Genomic DNA, 25,794 nt, shown 5'->3' on the forward strand with positions numbered 1-25,794 from the left:
TAGCTAGGATGTTAATGTGTCTCAAATTTCATGTACTGTGAACAACTATACCAGTTTCTCTCCCATTGTTAGCACAAAAGTACACAGAAATATTTAAATTTTGAGGTGTTTCCTCTCACCCTTTCAGCCCTTTCATTCTCCAGCTAAGTTTATATCATGAAAACATTTAGACTGTAGTGGGGATAAAAGTTTGAGAGAACCAGACTGACATATGAGCAATTACTGTCTTCATACTGCTGCTGGAGCTAAGAGTAGGCTTCTAAAAATTCAAGTCTAAAAATCTGGAAGTTGCTGTACCAGTGGAGTGGTTTGCATCTTGAAGCAGTACTAGGGACTTATATATCTGAACTAGTTTAGGCTTTTCTGATTTGGGGATCAGTTCTTTAAAGACTGTCATGAGGGGAGGTTGCAGAAGAAATTGCCTTACAGCTATTATGCCAGTTTAGTAGTGAAGAATATTTTTTTAACTGTAAAGACAAAATGAAATAGTAGAAGATTGAAAGGATAACACCATGTAAAAGAAGTACATGCAAGGTTAAGACTTTAAAGTTTGATTTGATGGCATCTCCACAGGAATAATTCCCTGAAAGGAATTCCCTGCTAAATCAGAATCTCATTAACTTTATTGATATTTCTAATGCTAAGACATAAATGTATCTAGATTTTTAATAAAACATGATATAATCTCATACAGAATAATAGGAAATAATATTTTTTCTCAACTAATTACTATGAGTATAAATGGAAAAGTATATACTCCTGAGGTTAACAGAATGATTTGTGGGATAAAAATAAAACCCAAGGGACTCACTTTAATTACCGTATTTTAAAATTACTTTGATTAATGTTTGATCCATCAGATTATGAGGCAAAGCAGTTTGTATCTTTGCTTTAAGAAATTATTCATTGATTGTAGGAATTTAAGATGCATATAGGAAGTGTTCTGAGATTCTTCAATGAAGCAAATGTAGAAGACAGAAGCATAGTGTAGTACATGCAAGGTAGGCTGAACAGTTAGTAGAATCTGCCAGTTTTGAAACCAGGTGTTCAGAATAAAAACTGTTTATACACACCCTTGAAGAGTAATTCACAAAATCACAGAATCATTCAGGTTGGCAAAGACCCTCAGGATCACTAAGTCCAACCAATAACCCTTCTCTACAAGGTTCACCCCTAAACCATATTCCCAAGCACCACATCTAAACGACCTTTAAACAACCGACTCAACCACCTCCCTGGGCAGCACATTCCTATGCCTGACCACTCTTGCTGTGAAATTTTTTTTCCTAATGTCAAGCCTTATAGAAAGCATCTTGATGTATTTTGCTGCAAATTTGAACAACTAGGGAAAAATAATGTTTTGTGTATTGTTTTTCATTTGACATGAAAGGCTAGACAAGAGAACTATCTAGTATTTTATGGATATTTTTTCAGTCTATTGAATAATTAATTTATCTAATCTGTCTTCCCAGGGAATTTGTGGACTCAATGCTAACACTGTTTTCAAAATTCCAGAAAGTGAAAAATAATCTTGAATTCTAAACCAAACAAATCAAAAGTTTTAAAAGTCTTTACCCTATTTTCTAGATTCTTTAAATAAAATTAATGAACGTTTACTGAGGACACAATATTGCTTCTATAATTACTTTCTCTTTTTTTTTTTTCTTTTGTGTGTGTCTGTAGAGATCATCTATAGCTGGGTATTTAATGAATTCCCATCTTTTGTGGCAGAAGATAGCAGACGCTTCATCTCTCAGGAGACAGGCAATCTCTACATCTCCAAGGTGCAAACATCTGATGTTGGCAGCTATATATGCTTGGTAAAAAACACGGTAACAAATGCCAGAGTTTTGAGTCCTCCAACACCTCTGACACTGAGAAATGATGGTAAGAAAGTAATTATTTCTGGGTACCACATTCCAAAAAATACTAAGCCAAATATATTCTATGTAATTTAAGACCCATAATCTTGTTGGTTTTCAATGTGTACATGCATTTACTGCAGCAATCAGCACAAGAAAGGTGTTCTTGGAGACAGTTTCTTTTGAAATATCTAACTGTTGTGAGAACATTTAGGCCTCCAAAGGATGAGGTGCAATCTGACAACTCTTGAGGTATTTTGTTTAGAACAGTTTGTCTGCCTTACTATTCTGGTGTTCTGTCAGTGATAGAGAATCATATCTGCTTTCTCAGTAATGTCTGTTTCTTTAGGGCTCAGTTCAGTTGTCTCATCCCAAGCAGGCACTGCCACATTGCAATACCCTCAGGCACCTGAGATATCCACAGGGGACTGGCAAATAAGTCATAGGAGACACAGATCAGCAGCAGGATGCCAGAAGATATGCACTCATATACCTCAGATGACACAAGACACATGTGGTTGGACAACTGAATAGAACCTATATTGCTTAAAGCTTCACCTGTTGCTGTACTAAAGACTTGCTAACTTCCAAGCTCCACTTCAGTGCAATGATTAAGTACCAAGAAGACTACAATAGCTTTGATTACAGTGATAGTTAATTATCCAGGTAGTTTTGAACTTCATCAAAACGTGTAACTGCAATATTTTTTTCTGTAAATAAGTACCTCAATCTTATTACTAAAAAAAAAGCCTTGTATTTTTCACAAAAATCGAAGGAAAACACCCTCCAATAATAGTTTTTGTGGAACAGTATATTTCAATATAAACCATATGTAACTCTGATTCTATCAGAATATATGCCTGTAGAGGCAATTGTGTTTTGCTGCAAAAAGTTTAATATTTATTATACTATAATTGATTGTTTTGTTTTGTTTTCTGACAAAATGTCATTTTTAGAATAATAATTACTAATTCCTTAAGTGACATTTTTCTCCCAGATGCTCCACAGTTAATGATGCCTTCTAGTTCTTCAGAAATACATTTCAACAGTTCAGCATATGTGAATCCATACTTACATAAATCAGAGAGAGAGAAAGAGACTTTGAGGCTTTTGTCTTGATACAGCTTTTTCTAGAACTGAGACTAGTCCTCTGCTGTAGAAGCATTACAGCAGCTGAATTTGAACACAGATTTAACAAAGCAAAAAATGTGTTCACAGATTAGAACTGAATTAAGTTAATGTTTATTCCTTGTAACAAATTGAAATTTTTGTCTGCACAGCATGAAGTCTCTGCAGCAAAAGGCTGTATGTTGTACTGTAGCACTTCCTATTTTCTTTTTTACTGGTTATCTATGTCAATCACTGGGTTTCAGGTATTTAGTTTTATTGAATCAACATAGTAGACCTGATCTTTTCAATATCAACCACTGAAAATTAAAAACCACAGAAACTGATTATCTTTTTAATTAGTCTGAACCCTGGGGGGAAAAAAAGATGGAATTTAATCATCATATTTGTTATTCATATCTCACTATATTGTTTCTTTATGATATTTCTTTTATTATTGGGTTCCAGTTTTTTTGCAGGAATTCAACAGACTAATTATCCATGTTACACTAGGATAAAGGTAGCAGTCTGTACCACTGAACTAAGAAACAAAGGAAAACTGTAGATTTTTTTAATGTCAAGTGGATAGCATATACTGTCCTCAAGCAAATTTGTGTTTAGTGGCTGGCTGTCATACAACTGTGATAACCCAAACACCTGAACTGTGCTGGAGTATTGGGGAAGCATTTGCACATAGATGAACTGCTCATAAGCAATTTCTCCATTCATTTCTCCACATGCATGAATTTCTGTCAGGCTTCCATGCCTGATTTTTCATCTATTGGGATTTCTAAAAAGCCCATTTATAGTAATGGACCTCTTCAGTATTTCTTAGCAAATTACTTGCTTTCCTGTATGACTGATCAAGTTTCTCAGCAAAAAAGACCCAGAAGTTCTACTAACTTTGCAGTCTCTATAAAACTACCCTGACAAAATATTTAGGAAAATCATGATTGCTAAATCATATTTATTGTTTATGACACCTGTCTTGTTCTACCTTTCCCACAGAATGTATTGTCACGATCCTTTTAAAATTATTAGTGATCATAATTAAAATATTCCACGTTTTCTCTTTTCATAGAAACAGATTTAGGTTACATGCCTTGTCCACTGACAAATATTACAGGGGGTCAACAGAATGTTTTATATCTATACATACACACACACATCTATACACACACACACACACACACATATATATATATATATATATATATGACTGGCTGCACAGCAGCCCTGAGAAGAGGGACTTGGGGGTGCTGGTGGACGAGAAGCTCACCATGAGCTGTCAATGTGCACTTGCAGCCCAGAAAGCCAACCAGATCCTGGGCTGCATCAGGAGAACTGTGGCCAGCAGGTCGAGGGAAGTGATTCTCTGAGACCCCACCTGGAGTACTGCGTATAGTTCTGGAGCTCCTACTACAAGAAGGATATGGACATGCTGGAACATGTCCAGAGAAGGACCACAAGGATGATCAGAGGGCTGGAGCACCTCTCCTATGAGGACAGACTGAAAGAGTTGGGGCTGTTCAGTCTGGAGAAGAGAAGGCTTCGAGGTGACCTTCTTGTGGCCTTCCAGTATCTGAAGGGGGCCTACAGGAAAGCTGGGGAGGGATTTTTTAGGATATCAGGTAGTGATAGGACTAGGGGGAATGGAACAAAGCTGGTAGTGGGGAGATTCAGGCTGGATGTGAGGAAGAAGTTCTTCCCCATGAGAGTGGTGAGAGCCTGGAATGGGTTGTCGAGGGAGGTGGTTGAGGCCCCATCCCTGGAGGTGTTTAAGGCCAGGCTGGATGAGGCTCTGGCCAGCCTGATGTAGTGTGAGGTGTCCCTGGCCATGGCAGGGGGGTTGGAACTAGATGATCCTAGTGGTCCTTTCCAACCCTGACTGATTCTATGACTATATATAAAATACTCAAAAATGTGGGGTAATATAGTTGCTGAAAAGAGGTACTCATTAGAGTTGAAGAAAATGAATTTGTGGAGAAAGAAACATCTGAGAATGAACTGTAATAAGGAAGTAAGAAATTAAGAGTGGCATTACAATTGTATCAGTGTGAGCTGAAATTCCCCCCACACCAACCATAACAAGGCTAGCTCAGTCTGGAGAGCTGTATGTACAAGCAGATCTACAATCTATGATGAAATGCAATGAATATGTACAAATATACAAAATTCACAACATTTACAAATATATACAATCAACAAAAAAGCACAACCAAACTCCCTTTGCTTCCCTTCCAAAGGGGACCTTTCCCAAGGGGCCTCTCTCCCAGGGGCCTCCTCCCCCCAGATCCCCATGGCAGAAAGCAGAGTTAGTTAAAAGCAAAGAAGCTGTTAACTTAGCTTGCCAAGGTCAGTGTGTTATCTTCAGCCAGAAGAGAAGAAGAAGAAGCAGCAGCCAGACAGCCCAGCAAGGAAGCGAACTCCCCACTCCGACTGCCCAAACTCTGCTTTTAGTAGTAGTTCTTAAACATTTCTATCTATCCAATGGAAGTGTTTAGAACAATCGTTATTTTGCTTTCTTACACCCAATAGTGTCTTATTCACATTCTTTAACTTTCTCTGCTTGAACTTTGCAAAGAAAAATTAAAAAAAGTTTCAAACCACCACAACAATGAACAGCCAAGTATTTGAAAATTAACTTAACCATATGTCAATGAGTTCTGTTACATTATTTTGAATAATGCTTGTAATTTTTTAAGCTACTTTATTATAAAATTAATTTAATCACTTTACATTTTTCAACTATTCACTTCACTTCAAAATCATATGTCTTTCTGACTTCTAATGATTGGAATTGTAACCGACTTTACCTTACACAGTCAGCACATTTGTCAGAAACTACAGGAAGAACTTGTGGTTTTAAACAACTTTTACAAATAGCACTCTAAGTAAAACAATTTATGCAGTCTGTATTGTCTGGACATATGTATCACTAACTCAAAAATATTCTGCTTGATATTTTTATCATCATTGACGGATTTTTCTCCATAAACAGTACCTGAACCAAGGGGACTGAACAAAAAATGTTCCTCTGTGTGGTGGGTTGAAAATTCCCCCCCAACATTAACTTTACCAGACTAGCTCAGTTTGGAAGCTCTTTCGTGCAAGTAGCTGGTGTCTATCTATGAGGCTTTCTGTCAAATGCTGCAAGGATGTAGGAATTTCCTGGGCATTTATTAATCTTTTCTTTCTTTTGTAATATGTCTCAAAGGGGAACTTAGCTCTTTGATATGAAACAAATTAAATAAAAACATCAAATCCTTCAATGGATTCTGAATAAAATGAATACCTCATTTGCTCAGATGTCCTTGACAATCAGTCTTTTCATACAGTTCAATTTCACTTCAAGCTGGGTTATTAAACACTATACAGTTCTATCTGAGGAGATAAAAAATTTTCAGCTAAAAAAAAGTATATAATTTCATTAACTGCCTTTATAAAGCATTAGAAACATTGAAGAATTATTTAATAACTGTTTACAAATAATAAACACAGTGGTTAAAATGGATCTTTGCAGGCTTGGATGATGATTTGGAACAGTAAATTATCTTGACTAATAAAAACAACAGAAAGCCCCTTCTTAGGAAATAAGAACCTAGGGAGTATAAAAATGTGATGCTTGATAACATAATGCAGTTATTTCAAGTTCACACATCTCCATTTCAGATTTTCTTCCTTTTTTTTTTTAATTTCTCTTAAAAAGATGTTAACTTTAACATTATTTTGCTTGAGAAAATTATTTCATACCTCATCAGAGGTCAACATATTGACCAGATGTATTCTCACATAACAGAATGCAGACACTGACCTTCAAATTTTTTTCTGTGTCATCATAGTTCTGAATCTTGTCTGTCCTGATACTGTTGATTAAATCTGTGTGATTAATAGTCTCACATAATGATAGAACATACAGTTATCAAGGGGTTATGGATGTTCATTTTTACTTTTCCATGATGGAATATTTTCATCATGTGAATATTCTGATTGAACACTGGGATACATTTGTCATCTCTGGGTTATCTAAAAATCTCTTTCCCATCATTTAAAAAAGTTGGAAGAACTCACAATAATTTCCTTGATGGTGGAAATTAAGCAATAATAAAATAAAGATAGGACAAAATCAGCAGTTTCACAATCTTAGACTCTTTCCATCCCAGAAGAATACTGCTATAGTTAACTGATCATTAGCTTTAAAAAGACTTGATTAAAGACTAACCCTAATGTTTATGATCTGTTAATTTTCTCCTTCCAGTAATGCACAGATTATTTTTTCCTACGTGTTACTAATTTTCTCCTCTAATGTGTCAATGCATATGGAAATGAATTCTAGAAGACACAAAGCATGCCTGGATTGTGATGGGAGTTAAAAATACTTATCCAATTGTGACAAACCTGCAAGATTTTTCTGGAGTTTCTGACCTTGCAGACTGCCTCTTTCATGTTGGTTACATTGCAAGATCATTAACTTACATTTTTAAGCATCATGTCTCCTATTTGAATGATGTAACCTATACAAGACTGGCTGGAAACGGTGGAAACTCTCCGTAATGCTCCAGGACACAACTCAAACCTTAAATTATCCTAGTTTGACTTTTTTTCAAGCAGTGCCAAACTCTCTGAGCAAAACCAAATTTATCTCTAGTGGTGTACAAAGACTGATAGCACAGACAGACATCACAGTATAAAAAGGCTGCCCCAGGAAAATGCTAAAAAAATGGCATTGTTCCTGGAGAGCCATTGACCATTGTTGTTCTCCCCTGAAATCATAGTGAGGCATTCTAACATTGGGTCATTATGAAACTGAAAATAGAAGACTTCCCACAATTGCTGCTTTTCTGTAATAAAAATATCCCTCATGGGTTGCAGGTATTTTGAATAAATTTTTATTTTCATTTTCATTCTAGCTCTTGTGCTGAGATCTCACTGCAAGGTTCCCAGAAATAATGGGAATTGAAAACAAATAAACAAACAAACAGCATAATCTTATTTTAATTAATTAAGAAAAGAAGGACATTGTTATAGAACGAGGGAGGCGGGTGGGCTGTTGTGGTTGGTTTTGTTTTGGGTTTGATTTGGGCCTTTGGAAAAAAAATAATGTTGCTTTCCATTTAGAAAATCTGTTACAGTCAGTGGTCCTTCCACCTAAAATTCTCAGTGAAACTCTACAGGTAGCCAGGAAGTTTTATGGAAGGCTCCTACACAACAACCCTGTAGGGAGTGTTTTATAGGGATTGTAGGGTAGCTCAACTGTACTATCAAACAGCATAATAAAGATCAAAGACACCATCTGTAAAATTTTTAGCCTAAAAAAAGTATCCTGCAGTAGTCTTTTGACAGTATGAAAGGGCTGAATCCAGAGCATTATTTCAGGAGGAGAATTGGGAAAGGTTTGGAAAAGACTAGGTTCCAGCATTCAGTGTGGCACAAAAACTTTTGCACTCTAAAACAGCTTACTTTGAGTTTGTTTTCCTCTGAGCTCTTTTGCGATAACCTCTAGTTTTCCCACTAGTTTATAGAAACACTTCCTTCTTTTTTAGCTAGCTAAAATAATTTAACATTCCAAATACGCACCAATTTGTACATCCTCTGCACACGTTTTCTAGCTTTGCTTCTCGTCTTGAAGATTTATGAAACTATTACACAAAGGAAAGAGTTAACTGATCCAAACAGAGTATACAGAGGATGCAAAGCATAAAAGAAATGATCTGGAGGGGAAATGTTCTTCTAAATTCAGTTCAGGATCACGAATGGTCTTGCATCAAACTGTAGCTGTTAAGATTTCAAACAGAAGCACATAGGTAATATTTTAATTAATAGTGACTAAATTAAAATTTGTGCAAACCAAAATAACATTTACTAGCGTGAATGGGTTTAGATTGTTAAGAATGGTCACACCTAGTGTTACGTATCTTACCGTTTCAGGATCAGAGATACAAATTCAAAAGTGACAGCTTTGCAACTATGGGGTGTGACATAATGTTCACGTAAGAATGACTTGTCAGTTTAGTATTCTTGCCAACATAGCAAAACAATATGATTGTGAACAGCAGGAATTTTACTTGAGATTAGAATCATAAAATCGTTTCAGTTGGAAAAGACCTACAAGATCATTGAGTTCAACTGTTGACCTAACACCACCATGGCCATTAAACCATGTTCTGACTGCAGAAAGTTCATAACAAGGAGGATTTTTTTTGCTGCTGGGTCTGAAACAATGGATCATAGAATCATAGAATCATAGAATCAACCAGGTTGGAAGAGACCTGCAAGATCATCCAGTCCAACCTATCACCCAGCCCTAAGCAATCAACTAGACCATGGCACTAAGTGCCTCATCCAGTCTCCTCTTGAACGTCTCCAGTGATTGCGACTCCACCACCTCCCTGGGCAGCCCATTCCAATGGGCAATCATCCTCTTTGTGAAGAACTTCCTCCTAATATCCAGCCTATACCTCCCCTGGCACAACTTGAGACTGGATATTTCAATAGCTGTTGCTAATGGAGGAAAAATGTTAGTGTTTGATCTTTCTCATTAAGGAAACAAACAATACGTGTATTTGCATGGTTATATGAGGACTCTCAAAAGAAAAAATTCCCCTTTTAGGAAATTCTTTCCACTTAATTACATAAAAATGAACATTAGAAAAACACTGCTTTGTGTCCTAATTGATCAGAAACAAATTAAAAATTATTTGCTGGACACTGTAACAATCTCAACAGTTTTGGTACCTAACTTGAAAGAGGATATTTTGGTTTCACCCTGTAAGAGAACAGCATAGGTTGCACGAAAGATAAATCTTAAGGTCATGTTATGTAATTTAATACAGGAGAAATGCATTTCTTCAAGAACTGTGACTATGCCATCAGGAAGATAATTAGAAACCCTGTGAAAATTAGATCCTCCTCCTAATCATTTAGATTAAATAGTATTTTCCAAGTTTCTGAATAGCTTTTGTGAGCCTGACCTGGGTGAACAGCAGGCAATTAGGAAGGAGGAACAATAAACACTGGCCAGTGAAGCCTAAAAGAAATCTGCCAGAAATCTGCTCATCATAATCTCCTCCCCTATAAAATAAAATTTTAAAAAAAGTGGATCAAGGAAAATAAAATTAAAAAACAAAACAAAGCCAGTAATGCTTCTGGCTTTCTGTTGACTCATATTGTTAGGCATCTCAAGAAAGATAGCATGTGGTAGAGTTATGATTTTTCCTGATGCTTATGGTTGCTCGGAAATATTATCTATATACATAGTCAGTGAAAACGTTCAGATTATCATGTTTCCATACAACCATATATACAGAAATCTTCCTACTGGAATGCTGTATACAAGTCATTCAAATGCCCTCACAGATATCTACATGTCCAAAGATTAACTTTGGTTTTATTTAATGCCAGATGTGCTGGGTTTAGCAGAAAATCTTAGATGCTAAATTACATATATGTGAGAAATCTGATTGATTTAATTCTCTCATGACTCAGTAAAGACTTCCCTGAATAGAAAGAGCCATCATTCTTGGGTCATAGTTACTGCTTAATGCTTTCAAACACAGGTGAACAGAGATCTCTGCAACCTAAACTGTGGACTAGAAATTTTGGGCTCTTGTTTGAAGAAGCAGAAAAAATGGCACTGGTGCCCTTATTGCTTACTCTGATCTTACCTCATCGCTTCTGTGTCCTTAGGGTTTAGCCCCAGATCTCTTCACTTCAGTCATAACACATCCACTTAGAACTGAAAATGTAGTGCTTTTAGTTGTATTCACTGTTTCAGAGAGGTAAAAAGCTATCATGTATGTGTGTTATACATACATGACATTTCTTAGTTATAAATAACTTCTTTAATGTTTCAAAATAGAATACTATTTCCAGAAAGGACTTTCTAGACAGAGTTCAGAATGTAATGGTGGATATCGTCCTTATATTTTAATTATTAATTAATTAAAATTATTATTAAATTTAATATTTTATATTAATTATTATGAATTAAAATAATTCACAGCTTGTGCTGTGAATTTATTGTGTACATTTAAAGCTTTCTCTTCCAGATAAATATCTGGGGACATAATGCAGATTTTCAGGAGAATTGCTAAATATTCATTTGTCACAAAAAGATTCACTTGATAGACAACCTTAGTTTGAATCACAGATTACTGACAGGAGAAATTACAAACAGATATTACTTCCATAGTGTCTTACTCAAAATTTTCTTTACCTTGGTTACATATTCACACAACAGATCATAGTTACAATGTGGTAGGAAACTCAATGTCCAATCTGGAAAACTATTAGAAACTTCTTATGCAACAGGACAAGTTCATCACTCCTCAAGAAGTTTTGCAGAAATTGAGAGGAATATCCAAACCAATAAGGATTTCCAATAATTTTGTGATGAGAGCACAGTGCAGGCGGCAAAAAGGACAGATTAACATTCTGACATCTTATGATTAAGTCTGGGGACTTCATAGAATCATAGAATTATAGAATCATAGAATTGTTAGAGTTGGAAGGGACCTCAAGGATCACCTAGTTCCAAACCCCCTGCCATGGGAGGGACCCCTCACATTAGATCAGGTTGCTCAGAGCCACATGCATCCTGGCCTTAAAAACCTCCAGGGATGGGGCCTCGACCACCTCCCAGGGCAACCTGTCCCAGTGTCTCACCACCCTCATGGTGTAAAACTTCTTCTTCCTAACATCCAATCTGGATCTACCCACCTCTAGTTTTTCTCCATTCCCCCTAATCCCATCACTACCTGACATCCTAAAAAGTCCCTCACTGGCTTTCTTGTAGGCCCCCTTCAGATACTGGTAGGCCACAATAAGGTCTCCTCAGAGCCTTCTCTTCTCCAGACTGAACAACCCCAACTCTTTCAGTCTGTCCTCATAGGAGAGGTGCTCCTGCCCTCTGATCATCCCCGTGGCCCTTCTCCAGACATGTTCGAGTATCTCCAGATCCTTCTTGTAACAGGGGCTCTAGAACTTGATGCAGTACTCCAGGTGGGGTCTCACCAGAGCGGAGTAGAGGGGGAGAATCACCTCCCTCATTCACTTAAAGCTCTCAGGCAAACACTCTTAATCATGGAGCTGTGGATCTTGCATCTTTTTCTAATACAATAAAGTCAAGCATAAATCTGTGCCTGATGTTTCTCCTCTGTGTAGGAAATATTAGGTTTTCCTTTTCTGCCTAGCACTCTGATGATGTTTAGCCAGGAATCTTACCTGCTTTTCCGGCTGCTGTCTTAAAAGCTTAGCAGCCACTTAGCAGCCTATTCAAGTATTGCCTATAATTTGTTCCATTGAAAATTAGTTTCTGCTGTAAATTAAACTGCTTAAACAATTTGAAACTCAACTCTTGTGTTCCAGGATATTCAAGAGACTGGTTAATATCTGTAAGGTTAATGGAATAGAATTGTTATCCTCTACGCAGCTGGATTAAGATGATGTGCCATGATTTCTCTGAACTCTGATTTATTTATTTTTTCCAGCATGATGGCAAAATGTCTTGTGTGGATACAGTCATAGACTCACAATTTTTTTACATTCATCATTTAGTGTTGTAGAAGTCATGGAGTGGGAGGCTAAATGAAGAGGTAGAGCAGTCATTTTCAAAGCAGTAATACCTGATTCACTGTCTGTAGCTTTTTCATTTGTTCTTAGCTGAAAGGACTGACTGACTGATCTGGCTTTTACTTCAGTCTGCATTCCATTAAATGGCCCACAGGGGATAATGCAAAGAGTTTTATCTGTAGCAATATCTGTAAATGTTTGAAATTTTATTACATCTATTCCTATGGTATATAAGCACCCCACCATCAGTGTTTATCGTGTTACTGTGATTCAGTGAATTGTGTCATCTCTTTTTTTTTAGTGGAAAACTAAATTCAAGACAAGAGAGTAGATAAGATTTTATATGACACTTTGGGTAGTGGCAGTTTGAACTTAAGTCACAGATTTGCAGTCAAGTCAGAGTAACAACTTTTTAAATTAAAACATTTATTAAAATTAAACCTGATTTTATGAAGATTTTTATTATTATTATTTGAGTTGGATAGTCTGTAATAATTGCTCTGTGATAATTGCATTGTTGTAAAAAAAAATGGAGAAATCATCTCTTCTATAAATACTGAGCTCCATTTCTGCCTGTGTGACTAAAAAACCAATTAATTTGAATAAAGTCAAGCTGTGCTTAGTCCTGGGAAATGTTCAGTCATTTGAATCAGTGTCTTTTTCAGTAATCAGAGATATAAAGAAGGTTTAGTAGTGTTTCATCCTTCATGTCAGTTCAGCTGCACCCAGCCAAGGAAGACCTTAACTGGACGAAAACGTGGAGAGCTCTCCTCATACACACTGAAAGGGCAAAGACTCAGAGACTGGGAAATGTAAAGTGAAATGGCTTGTGTCAGAATAAAGCCCAGGGATAAGACTTACTAAAACAAGCAAACAAACAAAAATGGCTTTTAAACAGCTTTTAAATCCCTGGCAAAATTTCAAGATCTAGTGCATTTCATACCTGTTACAAATTCAGCACATTCGTATGAAAGGAACAGCTTTTGAAGAAGGTGTGTAGGTAACTTACTAATCAATCTAAGAAAAACTGAATTATGGGGGTCATCCTAAGAAAAAATTTTCCAAAAGGCAGTACTTTCATGTGAAGAAAGAGCACAGGAGGGTTGACAATGGCTCCCTGGTCCTCTGTTGTTAGACCATATGAGCTCTGTGATTTGTTAGCCTCTTGAAAATCATACATCATATTTTTCTTCTGTGCTGATCAATTTTATTTACTATTTCATATTTGAAAAATGGAAAAAAAATGACTGAGATAATTTTTTTATGGCCTTTGCCAAACTGCTGAAAGAGAGTCATGTATATAAGGCTGGGAGAGGTTGATTATAATGCACATAACTCAAGGTCTCAATATCTCCTAAAAGTTCAGGTTCCTTCTAGCACTTGATATAAATAAACAAAAATCTTGATGAAAATGCAGATGATTGTTGTTTTACCACTACTGATTCATAGTGATCAAAACAGAAACAGGGAAAGATAAAGAGCCTTGGAGGTGCAGTAACCATAGCAAAGCAATTACAGAATAATGTGGGAAGGTAGGGCCTTGATAATTCCCATGCTGTCTTTGCAACTGTAGTGGCTTTCTTGGTCTTAAATATCATAAATAATAAAGACGAAAAATATCCTTTTGTAAAAATTGAGTTGTTTCCTGTCATTCATAGGGACACCAAGTAATTGCTTAGTAATTTTTATGCATTTTTGTGCCAGTTGCTGTAGGCATATTGCTTGCTATTGTAGCAATAACTAAGAAGAACAGGACATGGTACAAAGTGTTACTGATTAGAGCTTCATTAGGAATGTGAAATGATGGCATGGTACAACAATCTTACAGATCATACTCACTATAGGGAACTATTATAAGTCAAAAACATAAGATCTGAAAGATAATATTGCCTTGAAGTTGTGTTCATAAGTACTGTCTTGTTTTAAAGGTGAAACTAATCCTGCTAATAAAAGGCAAATCCTGAATAGTATATGACAATTCAACACAATGATATTATGAAAAATGTCTTACACAAAACCCAAAAATCCCTAGCCATTGTTTGAATTCACTGAATCACAAAACCTGTCAGCAAGTATGTGCAGTCAACAGACACTAGAAATCTAAAATGAGCAGCTCAGGACTATGTCTCCATCATGAAACCTAACAGAGCTATTTTCAGTTAGTGTTCACTACAAGAGAACTTAGGGAGGTTCCCCTATCAAGACTGGAGTTCTTGTAATTGAAGTTTCAATAGAAGAAATACTGACATTAGAAATACCAGCAAATCCCCAATGCCAAACTCATATTCAGAAGGAAATGGGATGTTATGTTTTCCTTTGTTGTGCCTGAAGGCTAGAAGAAATGTGAGTAGAAAAGGTGTTCTATTTTTTTAAAAAGGGACTCCAGGAACAACTGAGGAACTACAGACCAGTAATCTAACTTGTGTGTCAAGTGTTTTCATAAAAAAATACTGTATTTATCACACTACCATACGCTAATCTTATCATACAGTTTTATATCATGAACACAGATCTTAAGAGGGAGGTCGTGCTTCAATCTGTATGTGTTTCCTTAAGAGTTTGAAAGAATGAATAGGAATGGTCAAGTTAACATTTTCATTTTAAATAACTCTTGATAGGGTCACTCTTCAAAGCCTGTCAAAGACAGCCCCATTTTGGATTAACAACAGATTAAAAGCATTCAGGTGTTGGAGAAGTATCTGATCAGATTGGAGAACTGGAAGATTATCAGTCAAGCCACAGAATACATGTCTGAGACATGGAACACATAAATTAACTGGAAAGTAAATTAACACAGAGCTAAAAAAGCTAGTTGATATAAAAATATTAAGGACAGTTAAATTTAAAACTAAGTAGGAAGACCTACAAAAGGTTACCTTGGTAATGGGCTGCATAGGTGATAGATAATGTCACCCAGTACAATATTATATAATACCTAGGCCTAGAAATATAATACATTTATTATACATTATCAGTAAAGAAATTAGTGTACCATTTTGGGTGAACAACTCAAGAGCAGAAAGGCAAATAGAACTGAATCATGAGGAAAGCAACAAGGAACAAACTAAACCACACCAACACACAAGCGCAAACATACAAACAACAAAGCAAAAACAAACGAACAAACAAAATCCTTCAATATTAGTGTGTGTTTATCACCTTTGCCATCTCAAAATGACAGAATGAAATTTGAAACAGGGCAATATGGGCACTAGGAATGGTCACAAGTTTAAAAGATTCACTGTACAACGGGATTAATAGATGGGTTTTTTGTTGGTTTTTTTTTTTTTGGGTCTGTAAAAGACAGCTAAGACAGGATATGACAGATAGAAAATTATGAATTACTCAACTGAGATGAATCACAAACTGATATTAATACTCACCCAAAAAAAACAGTAAACAGTAAAAGAAGTCAGAAGGAACATAATTAAATTATGAAATTTATTGACACAGTACAAGCCAGTGGGAATATATTTTTTTATGACAAATTGATCTAGGAATTGTTTTAGCACAGGTTAGGGAAAATTTTAATTGACTACAATTTGATTGCTGCCCTGACTTTGTTTGTTGCACAGTCTCCACAAGTCAGCTTTTATTCAGTTTTCCTCATCTAAGAATCTGAATAATTCATACTTCGTAAGAATTCTTACTTTGTAGCTTTTACTTCCTGACTATTGCTTACTCTCATAGCTCATCTTCTAACTCAACCCAGCTGTTAAAATCATATTCTTCTCCTGCCATGTTGATTTTGGTATTGCCTCCAAGTCACATCAAATCCAAGCATTCATCTCGCCTTGTAACACCTGTCTTCCCTGCTCATTATATATTTGCTGTATATAATTTTCCAAAGCTGCCAGTCATGCCACAGCAAATTCCAGATAACTCTACTGATTTCAGTGTTTATAATTTTCACATTCCTGAATGTTTTTCTAGTTGTATCTTACAACAGTAAGGATGTTATCCTGATAAAATTGATCATCTCCCAAATTAAAAGGGTCACTGAAAATGAAACAAGTGAACTTTTCATGTGTCTTCATATCTGTGTGTTTATCTGCATATACAACTATTCTTGCATATGTGAGTCTTTCTTGTTGGGCTGAGATGGTGCTCACCTGAACACAGCATGATATGTTATTTGTCCTAATTGCCACCACACTGGTAAACCCTTCTAAAACTGATTGCCTGTTTTAATTTCTCAAAATGTAATTATTAGCACATGTTTGAGCTAATAATTGTCTCGAGCTAATGTTGGGGGGACTTTTTCAACCCACCACAAAAACAAATCCATTTTCTTAAGCTCATGCCTGGTAGCCCTGAAGAGCATTTTATAGAACCTGAACTGAGCATATGAGGTCAAGCAAGGCTGTCTCATCAATTACTAGCTTTACTGCTGAGCAGGTTCAAAAAGGAAGCCATGGGGTTTTTCTGTGAGAATCTCAACAAATCGAAAACTGATGATACTTCATATTGTAAGCATTGCTTGTTTTCCAGGTGTGATGGGGGAATATGAACCAAAAATTGAAGTCCATTTTCCTTACACAGTAACAGCTGCAAGGGGAAGTACTGTTAAGATGGAGTGTTTTGCACTTGGCAAGTAAGTACAATTTTTTTCTTAATTAGAAATCATTGTTTATAAAGATGTGGCATGCCTAATTTGTGGTTTCTTTATTTTGCTGGATTTCATTTTCATAGACAATCCTTACTGTACACTCAAACTAATCACTGACAAAATAGCCAATTATGAATTCCCTGCCCAGACATTTCTGTGGACAATAATTCATTTGAGGTAAAAGACTCTCTGTCAAAATGAAAAGTAAGGTATGTTCTTGTGAAAAAAAAAAAAAAACAAAACCAAACTTTCTATTTAACTCACACATTTGTTCACTGTGATACTATAAATCAGTAAATTAGAATTTATTCAGCCAAAATGTCATTGTTGGGAAAAGAATTTCTTTTTTTTTGCCCCCAGATGCATAGTTTATATATGAAGCTAAAATCATGAAGGTTTAAACACATCCTAGCATACTTTGTAGCAGTTCTAATTCTCTATTCTTTTACATGACCTAGTAGCACTACTAGAGAACAGTTGTTCAGCAGTAATTTCAGGAGTGGCTTTAGATGTTTATTGATAAACAAGTTTAGTGACACAAAGGTTTTAGAAATATCTCTATGCTATTTCATACAGATTAAATAAATTTTTTCTACACACTATTCAGATTACAGAATATAGGATGCAAATGATAACATTTCAATTTGGTTGTGGCAATTACTATTATTATTGTTGTCAAGAATAAGGGTGGCTAAAGTAGTATACAGCCAGACAGATCTAAGAAGCAATTCTAGTGATTCAAAGAAATTCCTTCTTCTGCACATCTATGTAGATCAAAAGAGGTGTTCCACCAGTGCTGTTTCATTAGAAATATATAAACAAATCAAAAAGATAAGATTTTTTCCAAAATGTCCTCTCAAATATGGGAGGGGGATGGTGATGGTGGTGAATGTGTTGAAAGAAATCTCTTCATATTGAATTCTTTTCAGATCCTTTTTGTGGTGGTGTTCCTTTTGGACATCTTCTCCCCCTCATCCACCAAAGTCATGCTGCTCAATGTCATATATCCTGTTTGACTTTCTAGTTCATAGCATATCAAGGCACATACAGGTTTCTTAAAATCTGGTTTTGATTAAGAATCAGTGGAAGAATTTGTCTTCGTAACTCGTGTGGAGGACCTTCAGAAAACAATTAGATGAGTACCCTATCTTCCATATCAATTCTTCCTACTGATTTATCTAATTAGGAAGAATACGTAAGAGGAAAGGAGTTTCAAGACAATCATCTGTTTTCTTGAGGATCATCATTCCAGCTTACTCATCAGGCCTGGTTTTCCAGGGAAGCCTTTCAAAGCCTGTCTTTACTACCTGAGAGGACTTGAAAAATGTTTTTATAATAACATTGACCTTCATATGTCACTGGTCACTGTTCAGATTTGGGTTTAAGATTTTTCTCTCAAAAATTCCTATCTACAGGATGGATGAGATATGATTAATTTTGCTTCTCTTTTTGCCAGCTTTTCCTGTTTGACTGACATCCAAATACTCTCAGTGAACATGTCAAGAGAAAGTATTCATAAATAGTTACAGAGAAATTTTGACAGAGTACATTAACTGTATCTATTTAGGACCAGTGGGGTTAAAGAAGAAACAGGACATAGCCAAACAAGTACAAACAAAAAGTGGGTGACCATAGCTGATGTACAGGGAGCCATTAGACAATGGTAGTGGCTTTTGCAAAAGCATTCCCAATGTAAGCAGCAGTTCAAAAAGCAAATATGAGGGGAGAACTTCTGAAGGGTAAAACACAAGTCTTACATTTTATGTAGTGAAAATAAGGAAAGAGGTGCATTAGAGAGGACAGAAAAGCAATAAATTGAGAGATTCTGTGAAATGCTGAAATATACGAGGAAGAGGACTGTTCTGTAGAGGCTAGTGGCTCCAGGCTCTCTCCTGTTGCAGCATTAACCAATTTACTGTCACATCAGTAGTCTGCAACAAGGTACTTTTAGACTCTTGGCTATAGCTGAAGCAGTAATCAACATGTTAGTTCTTGTTTTCTTCATTTTGGTGGAATTACATTGCAGCCACTGACAGATTACAAGTCAGCTGTCACTTTCCAGTAAAGAGGAGATATGCCACGTGTCCTTTGCAACCCTTGCTGACAGGCAAGAGACACAGCTACTGATACCTTCCATCATAAGCACTCTGAGATTTAGTAAATTGTCTCAAAAAAGAGTCAGTCACTATTCGGAGCCATGTAAGGAAGGTGAAGGATGACAGGAAAAGCTTTACTTAGCTTGTTTCCATGCTCATATTTGATGTTAACCTTTAATAAAGAAAAAAAAAAAACCCAAACAAAAACACCTGAACAATCAAGGAATTTAAGGTTATCTAATAAGCTGACCCCATTTGCTGCTATTGTAATGGGTATCTATTTTTACCATGCACATTCCTTATCTTCTTTTTGCAGCCATTAATGAACAATCCAATCAGCTGAGTTGAAATTGCTTTCAACCTGGTGTGGTAATAATTACATGAATGACATTTCAGGCCTTGCTTGAAACCTGGAGGCCAAAGTGGGAGGTAGAAATGCACCAGATTTTCTATTCTTTTTCATTGTTTTCATTATTTTTTTTTGTCCTTATCTCTTATTTCTGATAGCTTGTAAGGATTTTTCTTGTTACACTGCCATGGGTCCTCATTATGAAACTGAATCAACTAATTTGTTCCTTCTTTGTTTAGCATTTTGAGATTTGGTGGTTTAAAGTTATTATGATCTCAAAACTAACGTACTGCTGTTTTTCTCATGCTTTAATTTAGCTGTCTAGAGCACTTACTCTTATCTCTCCACTGTAACTATGAGAATGGCAGACATTCCAGAGAGATTTCCTGAAGCAGGCATTTGGCAAATACTCCAGAAAGAGGCTTGTCTTCAGTTACAGATGAATGATTTATTAATAGTGTTTATTTAGAACTGCTAGTCACCGTGGTTGTAGGAATTATATGTGTATATATATATATATATATATATATAGCCATGCAGCTTTTGTCTCCAAATTAAAATCAAATGTCTTAATTCTTTGACAGATAAAAATCCTACGATAAGAATTTTATCTTGACTCAGGCAATACATAGCTGGTCCAGTTCTAGGTGAAAATATTATGTTAATGATGCTATTTAAAAATAGGCTTTGTTGTTGCTAAAGAATTCAAAGCAATACAGGAGTGAAATAACTCAAAATTTTGTTATTTATATGCTGCTTATAATGAGCATCAGTCACAGCTTAAGAAAACTAGCTACCAGTGGTGTCCCCCAGGGATCAGTGTCGGGTCTTATCTTGTTCAATATCGTTATTGATGATCCAGACAAGGTGATCGAGTCCATCATCAGTAAGTTTGCAGATGACACCAGATGTTGATCTATTGGAGGGTAGGAGGGCTATGCAGAGGGACCTTGACAGGCTGGACAGATGAGCAGAGTCCAGTGGCATGAGATTTAACACATCTAAGTGCTGGGTTCTACACACTGGCCATAACAACCCCATGCAGCACTACAGGCTGCAGACAGAGTGGCTGGAGAGCAAGCAGGCAGAAAGGGACTTGGGGGTACTGGTTGACAGTAGGCTGAATATGAGCCAGCAGTGTGCCCAGGTGACCAAGAAAGCCAGTGGCATCCTGGCCCGAATCAGGAATAGTGTGGCCAGCAGGAGCAGGGAAGTCATTCTGCCCCTGTACTCAGCACTGGTTAGGCCACACCTTGAGTACTGTGTCCAGTTCTGGGCCCCTTAGTTTAAGAAAGATGTTGAGTTGCTTGAACATGTCCAGAGAAGGGCAACAAAGTTGGTGAGGGGTCTGGAGCACAAACCCTATGAGGAGAGGTTGAGGGAGCTGGGGTTGTTTAGCCTTGAGAAGGAGAGGCTCAGGGGTGACCTCATTTGCTGTCTACAACTACCTGAAGGGAGGCTGTAGCCAGGTGGGGCTTGGTCTCATCTCCCAGTGACAGAAAAAGAGGACACAGTCTCAAGCTTCACCAGGGGTGGTTTAGGCTGGATGCCAGGAAGAAATTCTTCACAGAAAGAGTGATTTGCCATTGGAATGGGCTGCCCAGGGAGGTGGTGGAGTCACCAACCCTGGACGTGTTTAAAATAAGACTGGATGAGGCACCAGGAGCCAGTTGATTAGATGGTGGTAGGTGAAAGGTTGGAATTGATGATCTTGAAGGACTTTTCCAACCTGGTAAATTCTGTGATTCTGTGAAAACACTGCATGTATCCACTATTTAGTGCCAAGGTATAACAGAAGTCTTGACAGACAGAAGATTCAAAGAAAATGTATTATATATCTGAGTGTGCATTTTGCAATTAGTGCTGTTCTGTGATTTGTGCTGGATGTTAGCAGGAGCCCAATTTCATTGAAAAGTTGTTTTTATAGGCATATTCACTGTCACATCCATACAACAATTATTTTTCAATTATGTCTGTTTCATATATAGAGAGAGCTAGAGATAGATATATAAAATATATATATATATATATGCATACACATATATATAAATAATATAAAGCTATGTTTTCTGCCACTCATTTAATGATGTTATTTTTATTAGGGACACTTGTAATTATTTTGTGTCCTAAAAGGACAATGTATCACATAAAAAACAAAGAAACAAACAAACAAAAAAACCCCCACTGACAATAACAAATTATCAATATCTTCTGATTTTTTTAATTATAATTTACATAACCACCAAATCCTGATTAAACTTTATATTAATCATAGTTAATATAGTGAAATAATAATTAAAGAAAAAAATAACATTTAAAACTTACTGGTTGGAAGAAGTCAAAACATCTACACTAAAAAAAAAATTGGTACATCCAGGAGTGTATTAATGTTTGCTTTTGAGTAACACAATTTTCACTGTTTATGTCTCCTACAAGCTACATTTTTTTGGAAAAAAAAAAGAGCTTATTTGAGAGTTTATTAGTTTGTTGTTTGTTTTCCATATAATCCCTGTTTTCTAAAAAGTCCATCATTTAAATGTTAGGACATAAGTACATAAGTTTATTATGTACATCAAGAAGACAGATCATGACCTCATTCTTTGGGTAAGTTCTGGTGAAGAAGCCTTTGCTTTCCCATGTGACATGCTTGCACAGATCACAGCATTCATGGATTTTCCTGCTCCAGAAATGTAATTTCTCAGGCTCTGCCCTCTGTAACAGCAAGTTACCATTTTCCTTATACCACAAATTTTACTGGTTTTCATTCCAAGAACATCTGGAAGCAATTGGTTAATTCTTTGTTTGTTTGTTCGTGTTTTATTCTCATGTCCATTTTGAAGAGGAAGAATTCTGGTGTCTTGCTTTACCTCCCAGTTAAAAAGATCTGAAAGTAGTGGTGCTGATAGGTAAAAGGGCTTTAATTTCTGTCCCCACCACATGACATTTTTATTACTGAAGTACTTCCAGTGATGACCATCCAACTGTGCTTTTACACTTCTTGGCTTTTGAATACAGTGATCTCATAAGTGATTTCAATACTGTTATTTTAACATGGGATTTAAAGCAGGCATAGGTGGAAATACATGGAGCTTTTAAAATTCTCACAATGAAAACATTCTCACACTTCGAACAACAAACTTCTTTGTCCAAGCTCACATGTAAAGCTGTAAGATACAACACACCTCAGTGAGGATATAGCCTTGCCCTCAGAGGAAATAAAAAATAAAAGAAGTGTCAGAAAATTATAATTTTCTTTTTCTCCCTTTTTTTTCCTTTTCCTGGCAAATAGCTGCAGGTTGACTTCTTGTTTCCTTTTCAAATAGTTCTTCTACACTCTTTTACACATATTTTTTTAATGACAGATCGTGTAAAATGCACAGAGTATCTCAACCTCATACTTCAGCCTTTTCCTCCCTGCATTTTTGGTCATGCATCAAATCTTACAGCAGCTTCTATTTTATTTTCTATATAATCCTCATACATAATGGCTTTCTGGTTCCATCCAGGAAAAAAAAAAAAAAAAAGAAAAGAAAGTATGCAGTTTGTGTTATTTTATTGCCAACAGCCATTTTTTATCATTTAATCATGTTTTATTTTTCATTAGAGCAAATTAGAGGATGTGGGCTGTTACTGTACTTGTAGGTTACCAAAGTTTTCAATCTTTGCTTTAAAATCAGTTCCCTGGGCCATGTAGACTGCTAAAAGGATTGTTTTGCTAAAATAATATTTAAGTTTTATGCATTCCTTTTTTCACTATGGTTATCTTATAACCCTATAGATCAACACATTGAGTTTTTAATCAAAAGAATCAATAGAGAATAGTGCTGTTAGACAAATTTTATTACAACTCATATGCTTGTTTTTCTTTGGTTTTGAGAGACTGTTTTATGCTTCTGCTATTTCTGTACAATAGCAACATCTACATAATATATCAATATTCTTTCAAAATTATTTATTTCACTTTACTAGTGTCAAGACTATATTTTTATTGCGAAACAGTCATAGTTAAAGATAAGAATAAAACAGAGATCTTGACTTCCTTTTATTACTGATTTATGATGAGGCTGTTATGATAAAAGCATTGTTCATGCTGTTATATTTAATGTTGCTTTAATGATTCTATTGTAAACTTTGTTTTGGACAGATTTATTGCTCAGTCATAAACATTCACCCTGTCTATAATATGGCTTGCAGGGACTCAGCTGATAGTCCATTTTAAATTCTTGTTTCTAAATGAAATAAAGTAAACTTAAGGTGAAGTTACATATATTTAAGACACACAAGGGAATGAAATTTAGTGACTTGTAACCAAGAAATCTTGTTTCTTTTGAAACAATGAATTCTCAATCAATTCTCAATGTTTAAAATGTTAAAATAAGTAGTTAAAATCAGTGTTTAAATTCAGTGAAATATAGGATTTAACTCCTTAACCTGTCTTTCCTTTTAACAGAGACTTTGAATTGTTCTTCAAGCTTTTATTAAAAATGTTATTTGGTTTATGGCACTATCAATATTTTCCTTGAAGACTGCTTACATGTAGAGAGTTTTAACTGAAGATTTTTTTATCACACAAAACTAAAAGCAAAAAGTGTTTCAATAAATGAACATGGTATCTGAGTAAATATCAAGGTGGCAACATGAAAAATCTTTATGATCTAGTGAAGGACATTTGACTGTGACTGAGAAGAACTGCATGAAGTATCTGTAGAACTATGCTGGTGTCACTCATTAAGATAACGACACAGAGTTATAGCTGCAAAGGAGGCTTCTGAATATTACAAATCTTTTAGCAGGGGCAAAAATATAGACTGCAATTTCACATGTTAAAGGATGTTTTTGTGAGGTTTAGTCAGGCAAAAAAAAAACATAATGAGGGAGAGGAATTTTAGAAGAGAAGGTTGAAGGCATCCAAGAAGTGCAACTTTGATCAAAATCTTTATAGTACCTGATTATTTTCTTTTCTTCCTCTGAACTTCAGTTAGATATGATTTTTGCCAGCAACACAAAATTCACAAACAATAATCCTGTAACAAGACAGAGATCAAGGTTGCACACTTCTTTGAGTAACATGCAGTTTTCCATTTGGTACTTCAACAAAGGTGAACAGAAGTTTCCAGTATTGCACTGTATTGTTTTTTATTGTCTTTGCACAAACTTAACCCTCTCTGCTCTTCAGATTTGTAAAATGTGCCTTTTTCTTTCAGTCCACTGGCTATTTAAAACTATGCCTCACATCTTCCATATCTTTTTCTTTGGCTTTTATTTTTTATAGGCTGATCTTGACAAACCCAGTATTACATACTATATATTGGTCTAGAATGTTTCAGAAAGGGTATTCATGTATTGGTTGTAGGCAGCAAGATTCTTCCTGACTTCACACTTGACAGGAGGCATCTCCTGATATAAAATGTCAAGACCTTCCTGTAACCTGTCCCTTTCCCATTAACCCAGTGTCTAAAAATGTCTCATGAGAATTTCTATTCAGAGATTAGATTCTTTTCTGATGTAAACCTCCTTAATACAAATCCATGAATCCATCTCTCAGTCCAGTCCTGGTATTATGCAAAAGGTAGCAGACCTTAACGCATTGATCAGAGTTTCAAACAAACTTCAAGTTAATTTCTGTTAACTGCTGCATCCCACTGAGATGAGTGAACGGTCAAGGTGGCAAGCAGCAGCTGAGTATTATTGGGTATAATCATGAGAATAGAATGATACTAATATCTGTGGTATAAAACAGGTTTCACTGGTTTTAGGGCCAAGTATGACAGTTTTGTTCGCTGTTTCTTTGGGGCATGTCAACAGATTTTTTGCCGAGTGGTAGCAGTCAAGAGACATAGAAAAATATATTTTTTATGAAAGATTTGTATCCCAAGTGTGATGCAGGATTTGAACAACAAAGATAAACCACTAATTATTAAAATTCAGTTTATTTTAAAGGCAACTGCTCTATCTGCAGTAATTTGTCCTCCATACATGACAAACCATGATTACTGTTTACTTGAACTGATGGGAACCCTGAGAATAAGCTTTTTTTTTTATTTTCTTGGGTAACTGTGTGAAACACCTCAGGGAGTGAGTGTCTCCTTGCTAAGGATACACACAGCCCATGGAATGGCTACTTAGCCCCAGTATCTGCTCCTTTCTAGGCACCATCTTTTGCAACCAATTCAACCTCCTTGTACTTTTCCATGGACACAA

At 36.0% G+C, this 25,794-nt stretch overlaps 1 protein-coding gene across 1 annotated transcript in view; it reads left to right on the forward strand.

Moving 5' to 3' along the window:
* CNTN5 (contactin 5) overlaps window positions 1–25,794 on the forward strand; it is a 265,100-nt gene that overhangs the window by 88,258 nt on the left and 151,048 nt on the right. Inside the window, exons 6-7 of the mRNA XM_054389935.1 lie at window positions 1,684–1,887; window positions 17,031–17,133. Of these exons, the coding sequence (XP_054245910.1) occupies window positions 1,684–1,887; window positions 17,031–17,133 (307 nt within the window). The remainder of the gene's footprint in view (window positions 1–1,683; window positions 1,888–17,030; window positions 17,134–25,794) is intronic.

This window comes from Indicator indicator, chromosome 1, assembly GCF_027791375.1.
Source record: "Indicator indicator isolate 239-I01 chromosome 1, UM_Iind_1.1, whole genome shotgun sequence".
Lineage (NCBI taxonomy): Eukaryota > Metazoa > Chordata > Aves > Piciformes > Indicatoridae > Indicator > Indicator indicator.